This window comes from Penicillium paradoxum (assembly GCF_028828445.1).
Source record: "Penicillium paradoxum strain IBT 22861 chromosome Unknown utg000006l_segment0_segment0, whole genome shotgun sequence".
Classification (NCBI taxonomy): domain Eukaryota; kingdom Fungi; phylum Ascomycota; class Eurotiomycetes; order Eurotiales; family Aspergillaceae; genus Penicillium; species Penicillium paradoxum.
This window is the reverse complement of record NW_026643184.1, coordinates 2,107,527-2,118,651: the sequence shown is the minus strand read 5'-3', so window position 1 is coordinate 2,118,651 and position 11,125 is coordinate 2,107,527. Positions and strand designations below refer to the sequence as shown.

The 11,125-nt window shown below is 33.0% G+C and overlaps 2 protein-coding genes across 2 annotated transcripts; both read right to left on the bottom strand.

The window, feature by feature from the left end:
• Nucleotides 1-6,025: 6,025 nt before the first annotated feature.
• Nucleotides 6,026-6,355, bottom strand: N7457_007219 (uncharacterized protein; the record flags this gene model as incomplete). The annotated part of the gene is made up of 2 exons (XM_057178262.1): nucleotides 6,026-6,276; nucleotides 6,334-6,355. The coding sequence occupies 2 exons, from the start codon at nucleotides 6,353-6,355 to the stop codon at nucleotides 6,026-6,028; spliced, it is 273 nt and encodes a 90-aa protein (XP_057030006.1).
• A 198-nt stretch (nucleotides 6,356-6,553) lies between these two features.
• On the bottom strand, nucleotides 6,554-7,347 carry N7457_007218 (uncharacterized protein; the record flags this gene model as incomplete). The annotated part of the gene is made up of 2 exons (XM_057178261.1): nucleotides 6,554-6,730; nucleotides 7,273-7,347. Coding segments are annotated over 2 exons (252 nt in total), but the record flags the coding sequence as incomplete, so codon positions are not given.
• Nucleotides 7,348-11,125: the final 3,778 nt, after the last annotated feature.

Below are 11,125 nucleotides of genomic sequence, written 5' to 3'. Positions count from 1 at the left end.
GTCGTAAGCTATCACGATTCGAGATTATACGAAGGGACGAGGAGGTAGCTATTCGTCGGTCGGGTCGGTAGAGGATAGCTAGTAGGAGGTATAATAATAATTAGACTATATAGGGGGAGATAACGGAGTCTAATAATTAGATCGTAGTTAGTAGTGTTATAACTAGGCGGGGAAGGGGACGTGGACGTAGACGTAGACGTAGAAGAGGGGGCCCTTAATAATATTAATATCTAGTTTATATATTAGAAATATAACTAAAATCAGTCGAAATGACTTATTAAAGATGGAAGTTTTGCTATATAGGATAGTAGGAAACTAGCGTTAACAGCTATACTATCTTAACTATAGTGAGAAAACTCGATTAGCACTATCTTTAAAAAATAGCCTCTATTTTACGATTACGTGACCGATCAAACCCTATCTCCCTAAACCCCTTTCTCGGTAGGAAAAAACTCGATTAAATTAGTATCTGCGAATAGCCTTATTTTTGCACTAAACCCCTTTTTAGTAGGAAAAAACTCCATTTTTGCACTAGAACTTGATCAAATCAGTATTTACGAATAGCCTTATTTTTGCACCAAACCCCTTTTTCAGTAGGAAAAAACTCTATTTTTGCACTAGAACTTAATTAAATCAGTATCTAGGAATAGCTTCATTTTTGCACTAAACCCCTTTTTAGTAGGAAAAAACTCTATTTTTGCACTAGAACTTGATCAAATTAGCATCTAGAAATAGCTTCATTTTTACACTAAACCCCTTTTTAGTAGGAAAAAACTTGATTAAATCAGCATCTACGAATAGCCTCATTTTTACACCAAACCCCCTTTTTAGTAGGAAAAAACTCCATTTTTGCACTGGAACTTGATCAAATCAGCATCTGCGAATAGCCTCATTTTTGCACCAAACCCCTTTTTCAGTAGGAAAAAACTCCATTTTTGCACTGGAACTTGATCAAATCAGCATCTAGGAATAGCTTTATTTTTGCACCAAACCCCTTTTCAGTAGGAAAAAACTCCATTTTTGCACTGGAACTTGATCAAATCAGCATCTGGGAATAGCTTCATTTTTGCACCAAACCCCTTTTCAGTAGGAAAAAACTTGATCAAATCAGCATCTGCGAATAGCCTCATTTTTACACCAAACCCCCCTTTTCAGTAGGAAAAAACTCCATTTTTGCACTAGAACTTGATCAAATCAGCATCTAGGAATAGCTTCATTTTTGCATGATAGTATAGATGGCGTACAAGATTCTACATTCGCGATAGGGTGCCCAGATAAGATTCGGGTACTATCCGAAATACTAAGGGAGTACCATATTAAATACGACAAGCTGTGAATAAATTATGGCTAGTGGGAAGTAAATCGTAAAAGGCTTAGCGCCCTAGGTGCCCGTAGTAATTTTGGGTGCCTATAGTAGTTCTCATTCTTATAGTACTTATTAAAGGAGGGAGTACTACTATAGGAAGAGTAGATCTCGAAGTACTAAAAGAGTATATAATAGTATAGATATTAGTATATTATACTACCGAGGTCGAGAGCGTCCTATTATACTATAGAGGACTTCTAGGCTTTTAGAATAAAATAGCGGTTACTATAGCCCTATATAGCCTATATATATAGTACGTAATAGGAGCTTAGATCGCTAATAGTAAGACTATAAAGGTAGTTATAGTAGGCTTTTATAAGGTTTACTCGTAGTATATAAGGTAAAGGAAGTGCTTTAGGAGGTAGAGTCGGTATTAGCGATAGACTTATAGTAATATTAGAATCTTAGAGGTAGTCTAGATTAATAGATACTAATAATAGTAAAAGCTAACGTCTACTACTTTATAAAGATACTATAATAAAGGACGGGTAAGACTAGATAGCGATATAACTATAGGAGCTTTAGGTAAGCGATAGTTAGTTAATATTCTCCTCTAATAAAGGTAATAGGCGAGGTATAGTAGGGGTAGCGAGATAGTCTTTATACTTTATAGTAGTATATTTTACTAAGTATACCTTTTAATAGATCTAATAGTAGCGGTAAAGATTAAACTAAGTTTAGCTACCGCTAGCTAAAGTATCGTAATATATATTATACTTTAGAGCTCGCGTAGTACTAAAATAAGGTATAGGTACTATATAGCGCGTATAGTAAGTAATAGAGGGAGATATAAATTAGAAAAGAGTTAAAAGAAGTAATTATAGATAATATTAGAATAATAGTCTTAGCTTTAAATATATATAATATAAGTATTATATAGTTTATATTAAGTAATATATCTTCTACGTAGATATAAGTTATATATATAAAAGGCTAGTCTTTATACTATAGAGATTTAAATAGATTATAGTCCTATATTCTTATTAGTATTATTATAGTCTAGGAAGTAATAGGCGATAGTTAGTAAAGTTAGCGCTCCTATTATAGGGGGGTATAGTATAGGTCTAGGAGGAGCGCGGATACCGCGATATATACTTAGTATAAATACGAAGCTATAATATAGGTTCGCGATAAGAGCGGATAGAGCGGTATAACCTTAGTTCTAAAGCGGCGTTATAGTTTAACCTCGGTATAATAGCGGGGTATAATATAGCCTTAGTACTATAGCGGATATAGCGGTATAACGTCGGTAGAAAGGTATAGAAAACTTAGTATAAGCGAGATTAGCTAGTTATATTAAAGTAAAATTTCCTATACTAACTTCGAAGCTATTATCTCTCCTTTATTCCTTTATCTTATTATAGTATACTATATAGAAACTCGGTTTAAACGTACCCTTTTTAATATCGCTATTATAGTATAGAAGGTAGCTACTACTTAGCGTAAAGAGAGGTAGAAGCTTAATCTTAGCTAGTCTATAATCTAGGTCCTTAGTATATAGGCTATATATAATAATAGTAGAAGCTAATATATTAATATAAATCCCTTAACCGCTATAATTAATATATAGAATATTAATACTACGTTAAAGAAGGCTATTATATAACTATTAGTATAAGGTTTAGATAATAAAACCGAGGAAATAACGTTTAAAATACTTATAGCCCTTATTTATATACTAAATAAACCTCTATTAATAAAAATTACTAGTCTAATATAATATCCGATAGCTAAGCCTCTATTAACTAAAGTTCTAAGTCTAATATAACGTTAAATAGGTAAACCCCTATTAATAGAAGTCGCTAGTCTAATATATAATAAGAAGGATATATAATAGTATAATAAGATTTATATCCGTTATTTCTATATATAGAAATAATATATCTAAGCGGAGGAGGATATTCCGCCTTATATCTTTATAAAAAGGCCCCGATAGAAGAAGTACTAATACTATTCGTTAGGATAGACTTAGTATATACTAATAAGTATATACTATATATTAGTACTATATATTTAAAATAGGTACTAACTTCTATAGATCCCTTATAGTTTAATAGCGCGGATAATAAAATATAAAGAGGAGATAGACTTAGTATAGGTAGATAAGAGGAACTCGAGGAAAGAGTACTATTAGTTTTACGATATATACTAGGACGCCTTAACGTAACTATAATATCGGCTAGTAATATAGGATAAGAGGAGACGGTAATAGTATATAGCGAATAAAGGTAAGCGATAATAACGCGATAATAATTATATTAAAGAGAGTATATAATAATTATATATAGCTAATAAAGGCGCTTCCCTTTAATAGCTTTATTATATCGAGACCGTAAATACCGAAAAACCGATTTATTCCGTATACGTTATATAGCCCTATAAGTATCGCTATATAGCTTCGGAAATAAGTAAAGCGGTATTAATAAAAAAGGGTATATAGTTATATACTATATAGCTATTTATACTTTTCTTACTATAAATAATATATTCTAAAAGCTTCTTAGTATAACGTTTAGAAGCGATAAAGATCTAGAAAAAATAAGTATTCTTATATTAATTTTTATAATTAATATAATAGCTATAATAAATATAGAACTAAAAGGGTATAGAGCTAGATATAATTAATAACTTTATCTATTTATAGAACTAAAGGCCGCGATTAATAGACTTTATAGTAAGATATAAGGCGGCGGGCTTAGTACCGATTTTAGTATCTCCTAACTTTTATAGTCCTATATCTTTAGCTAGCTCTATATAATAAATAGATTCTAGTATATCCGGAGAGATATAAAGTAGTATATATAGATATATCTTTAAATATTAATAGAAATAGATATTAATATATAATAGTATTTATAGTATTTAATATATTAAAAATAGAAGGATATATAACTAAAATATAGCTAGACTATTAGAGTAAAAACGAATCGGAGGATAACGGTTAAGGATAATAGGTAGGAGAAGGCTTAGGCGATAGACTCTAGTTTATAAACTTATAAAATAGTCGTTTACCTAGTATAGATAAGGAAGGAGATTTTATTTTAGAGGAAGAGTATAAAGAAATTATATAAAAGAGTTAAAAAGATAATACTTAGGGGTTTAAGATATATAATTATAAAGAGAGAGGGGATATATACTAGATTTAAAGAGGCGTAGGTAGATCCTATAATATAATATAAATAACGGATAGAATAAGTTTAGTCCTAAATAGAGGGAAATATATATTCCTACTATATATTTTATTTAGTCCTAAATATTAAAATCTAATATATATATTACTTATATAATATTACCTCTTATTATATTATTATATTATATAATATATCTAGCTACGTAAGTAGCCTATAAATACCCTTACCTAAAGACCGACTAGAGAGATATATATATATTTACTATAGATATAATATTATCCTTAAGGACTATATATAGTATTTTAATAAAGTAGCTTATATTAGCCCTAGACGATATATAAGGTATAAGTATAGTAAAATTAATAGCTTCGTAGTATAATATTTCGATAATAGTATATTTATAGAGGCCCTTTACTAAGATATTCTAGATAGTATAGGATGCGTAGCTATATATAACGTACTATCGGGAGGTAGTAAAGAAGGAGGTATTTTATAAACTAAGTAAAGATACGGAGGAGCTATACTATAGGAGGCTCGACTAAGACTAAAGACTATAGCGAGCGTCTACTATATAGGGGGAAGAAGATAGGTAGGAAGGATTAATATACGATTAAACTATATATAATATTATATTAAATAAGATTAGGTATTATAATTAAGTAGTAGAGTTATAAGTAGAAATATAGAAATCGTATAGAGGGGAGGGAAATATTTAAAGGAGTTACGCGGTAAGAAAGCGGACCTAAAGCGAGCCTAACGCGGGCCGAACGCGGATAGAGCGACACGGTCGTAGAGAATAGACTTTAAGACGGCACTACGCTATAACGAAGAGGCGTATAGACGTGAAATTTAGCATAAGCGTAGTTATAGAGGTTATATTTAACATTCGGAAAAGAGCAACAAACAATCGCAAAAGTCGAGGGAGCAGAGAGAGTAAGCAGTTCCAGATCGATCTTAATAGGGTGCGCAAGTAGTCTACAGGGGTGACCGGAGGGCAGATTCCTAGGGCCGTCAGCCAATAAGAGGCGAGAATAGGGCAGATTTGCAGAGCAGATGAATATATATATATGATGAGAGGCGAGAATAGGGCAGATTTGCAGAGCAGATGAATATATATATATGATTCTAGAAAGGTGAGAATTTATGCGTATTCACGACTGCGATCTGGCTGATAGCAACTCAGATGGAACGAAAAATCTTATAAATACGGGAGAGTCGAATCCGAAGTAGGGGATCGCATTGGAAATACATTTTTGTGATCCGCTAGCGCCTGGGTGTGCATAACGAACCTATATATTGTGATCAAAGAATAACTTCTCCAAAGACCGAAAATCCGAGTAGGTGATTGCTTAGTTGCTAGGTTTAGATATGAGATCGTCGATAAGGCATTTTTGCCATTGGATACTTAGGATAGGGCGAAGCATCTGCAGTCACCAGGGAACCAAGCCACGATAGAACGGAGCAGCGAAGACAACGAGCTGCTAGGCAGATCATAACTAGGCAGCCCCGGAGCACGGACCGGGCTGGATCATCTCATCCCAGAGGTTGTGCTCCTAGGCGACTGGACGGTATGGCAGCCTAGGCCGGCCAGAACGAGCTGGGCGTCGGATCGAGGGGCATCTCTGGTAAAATGAAAGGGGGTAGTGCGTCGGGCGGAAAGCAAATGTGTAGTAGTCGATGGGGGCCAAAGTAAAAGAAAGGGGGCGGTGATGAGTGTAAATAGAGAGGTAGGAAGAATAAAAAAGTGAGAGAGGGGGAGGAAGAGTAGCGAAGACCGGTCTTTTATATTAGCGGCATTAAAGGGAGGTTACGTGACGGCGTATTAGGGCACTAAACCTAAAAAGGCGAAACTAACCATATATAGTAATTTATAGGTCCGCCGTTTATAGAGTATATAAAGCCGCCCTCTATACTTATATTGTAACTAATAGCTACGGATAATATTATATATAGCGTAAGGTCGATAGGCGCGAACTAAGAAGTATCCTAATAGTATAGCCTCTCTCATTCGCGTCTCCTCGGTTTTCTAGACCGAGAGCTAGCCTTATAGCGTAATTTAGTTAAATAGTGAACTTAAAGGGATAATATATTTCGACCTAGGAAGTGAGTCGTAATTTCGGACTATAATATTACCTCTTTTTCCTTTAGCCGCACGAGTAGCGTATTCTCGTCCGACGTATAAGTGTGTTTTAATAGGGGGATAACCGCCGTGTAGGCTAGAGGTAGTATCGGGCTAGGGTCGGGTACGAATATAAAGAAATATACCGGTTTTAGACTAGTATTAGACTCGACCGTAAGAATAGCACTCCTATATAAATGCTAGATAGTACTATTGTTATAACCTAACGTACGGAGTACGAATATAGTGCGTATATCTTATAGTATATATCGGGTATTTAGGTTAGTAACCTGATATGACGACTAGTTAGTCGTTATAGTGGCTCTTTTAGTAAACGCTCTACCTTACTATTACTTCCTACGTTTTGCATAGTGGTATTAGGCCCACTTACCTTAATAACTATTGTGATAAGATGAAATAGGAACGGAAGATTTCGAAGGGTCGGAAAGTAGCCTAATTAAAGGTCTCCTTTTCTTCCTCTTTTAATACGGTTATACTATATTATAGGGGGTCTTCTCGTCTTAGTGGTCGCCGGTGCCTCGACCTAAGCAGAGTCGCTTCTTATATACTACCGTAGCGGCCCTTATATTTATCCTAGCGGCTCCTTATTTCTAGAACGTTAACGGTATAACTATAGCTATCGATAGGTAGCGCACTAGGGGGTTAAAACTTAGTGTCGTTCGAGCTCGAGAATATTCTAATATAGAGCGAGCCGTTAGCGGGGAGAACGGCCTAGATATAGCTAGTATATCTTTAATAGTGCTAGGGTCTTTAGCCCGCTCGGAAGCCTTATTTACCCTTAAGTATAGATTTTCACCTAGGTTAGATATCTAACTCGTGTTAGGACCGGCGTGCTAGCGGGTCCTAGTAGATAATATAGAACTAGAGTGAAGGAATAGTAGGGTGCTAGTATATTTATAAACTAATCGCTAAAGAGCTAAGTTCCCCTAGCAGTCTCTATATAGATAACCTTTAGCGGGTCACGGGACTAGGTCACCTAACCCGGTAGGACTTAGTCTCCCTAGTGTAGTCTCTAGCGGGGGGTTATACTACCCCTACTAGGTCACGGGTTCTAGGTCATAGGACTAGGCGGGATCTAGCTTATAAGGCACTCTCTTAGTAGAGGGTCGTAATATTTTCCCCCTCCTTAAAGAGTTACGTCCTCGTAGCTAAGGGTCGGGGGTCGAGGGTCTCTTATAGTTAAGATAGGGAGGGTTTAAAAATAGTATATATATCTAGCTATCTAAAAGAGGGTAATTTATCTTTATAGTGGAAGGTGTAGCTAGACTCGGAGCTTTAAGCGTTATCTCTCTTTATCGCGTATAATCTAAGTTCTTTATATATTTTTTACTTATCTCTCTTCGAGTTATAGCTTTCTTCTTCCCGTACTTCCTCGTCCTTTCGCTATAGCTTTTTCGTCGTTTCGCTTTTCTTCTTATAGCTTTTCGTTATCTCGCTTTTCTTACTATAGGTTATTTCGACTTATTATAGTAGCTCCCTTTCCTCTAGTTATAAGTGCGATATATACCTCTATTAATAATTACGCCCCTCCGGCTATTATCTCCCCTACTAACCCTACGAGTACGTAGTATTAGCGTTATATAGACTATCTTAGATATAACCTAGGGTATATATATACCTCTCTATCTAGCGGGATTAACGTTAATACTCCCTAGTATAACTATTATATAAAGAAGCGGTAGTCTTATATAATAGTAAATATAGATCTCCGCTTATATTAGTGGTTATTAACGTTTCTTAAGTCGATTCTAGGCTTAACACTTAAGCTAATACTTATATTTTAGCGCCTTATACTACCCTCGCGTAAAATATATTATTCTTTATAATTATATAGAGATTTTAAAGTATACGGAATATTTTAACTTAAGATATCTATATAGATATAGTTATATCTTTTAGTCTTTCTTATATTACGCTCTCTCTACTTTCTCTATCCTCTCCGCCCCCTTCGACGTAGGTTTTATTAATAAGTTAGATTATAGGTTAGCTTTAGGCGCCTTCTTAGACTAGATTACGTATATAGCGGTAAAGATATAGGTATATCTTAGAGATTATTTATCTAGTATAGGTAGTTATTATATTATACCTTTAGAGAGTATTAGCTATATTACTTTTTATTCTATTTTTTAGTAATAAACTCTTATATATCCTTATTATATATCTATAGTCTCTTTAGGATATTTTTCGTCCGCTTCTTATCTTTACTAGTATTCTAGATCCTCCCCTAATCTATCTATAATGTATACTAATATAGCTAGTTATTTTCTAAAGGTCCGTTTAATAATTAGCTATTAGGTTCGGTATTCTTAAGTCTACTCTAGTCTTTCTAACCTTCCTAGAACGTATCTAGCGGTAGATCCTAGATTATATTAACTTTTTCTTTATAAATCTTTCTTAGCGTATTATATACTCTAGCTATTCTTTCTTCTTATTATAGTAGCTCTCGAATACTAGTATATCTTCTACGTTTTCTCTCGGCTCCTAAATATTTTCCTTATACCTATATCCTTTCTATTTAATAAGATATTCGGCGCCTTTATAGTTATTAGTAAGGATCTCCTTAATCTCCTATTTAGGTTAGTTATCTACTAATATAGGATTAGGCTACTTTTAAGCTTTTAGTAGATCTCCGTAGTATAGCTCTAGTATTAAAGTATATTATATAAGGTAGATCTTATAGTATCTTAACGTAAGGATTAGCTAGTATATCTATTATCTTACTATACCTACTATTATAAAGAGTCCTATATAGCGGTTATCTAGCTTTTTATATAGTTATCCTAAATTAATATATTTATTTCTTAGTATAACCTATTATCCGATTATAAAAGACTTCTCTATATATTTTCTATTATAGGCTTACTTTATTATAGTTTTTAACTCTTCTAGGCGCTTTCTTAGTATTTCTCGTATCTTTAGTATTTCCTCTATATAGCTTTTAGCGTTATTATAGGTTTCTATCTTCTTATTTAGTACTAACGTTCTTAGTTCCGGTTAGAATCCTAGTAATACTTCGGCTAAAGATATTTTTAGTATACTATAGATAGTAGTATTATAGATAATCTATATAAAGGAGATCTATCTTATCTAGTCGTCCTAGTACTAACTTACTATATTATATAAATAATACTTAATACTCTAGTTTTATCTCTTAGTCTACCTATCGATTTATAGATAGTAAGCTATTAATAGTCTATATCTTATAATAAGGAGATAGTAGAAATAGCTCTAGAATTTTAATATAAAAATAGTACCTCTATTACTAATAAGGTTTTCTAGTATTCCCTATAAGGGTATAACCTTTTTATAAAATAAGGTTATAAGTTCTAATAAGTCTATATCCTTAGTATAGGAAATATAGAGGGAATATTTTAAGAATAGATTAACTACGACTATAATTATATTATAGGCCTTCCCCTTCTATTTTAAGGATAGTAGGCCTATAATAAAGTCTATACTTATCTACTAACCTAGTCTCTCTAGTATTAGTAGTAGTTCGAATAGTCTATATAGCTTATAGCGTTTAATAGTATTAGACTAATAAATCTAGTATATAAAGATATAGTCCTATATATCCTTAATAAAGGTTTTCTACTAATATTTATATCTAATAGTCTATAGCGTCCTTTTCCTTATATAATAGCCTACCTATAAATCGTTATAGTAGATCCTTATAATTTCCTAGTAGATTATAGGTTCGCTTTTAGGAATATAGATATAGTTATTATATCTTAGTAGTCTATCTTAGCTCCTTATACTCTATTATATCTTCGGGGGTTATTTAAAGTCGCCGGTTTCCTATATCCTTCTAAATATATTCCTATAGAACTTATTCTTCGCCTATATCTTAAGTATAAGTTCTACTATAGTTTCTAGCGGCTTATAGATATATATAGTTTCTTCTTTAACTACTTCGCGTATCTTCTTTTAACTTAGTAGTCTATTTATTATAAGCTTAATAAGGATCTCTATATATACTATAATTATTATAGCGCCTAGGTATATCGTATCCTATAGATCCCTTTAGTAAATAGCGCTTTTACTAATAGTCTCCTTAAGTCTCTATATAAAGATATTACGACTTATAGCGTCTAGTAACTCGTCTACTATATAGTTAGGTCGTCTACTAGGAGCGTCTATAAGATTTATTTTCTCTAGGCGGAATATAATAATAAAGTTAAACCCTATAAAGTATTCTATCTAGCGTATTTAGTATCTTATAAGCTCCTTAGTTATTATAAATTAGATAAGATTAGTGTAATTTATTATTACTATAATCGGATATTTATTTCCTTTAAGGAAGTAGCGCTATTCTTTAAACCCTATAAAGATTACTAATATTTCTTAGTTACCGATCTAGTAATTTCTCTTTACTACTAATATCTTCTAGAAGTAGAAGATAATAGAGTATTAATATCTATCTTTATAAAGCTATAATATAATTATATAAATAGCGGCTCCTAACGTATCTATTTCTATTATAGTTTT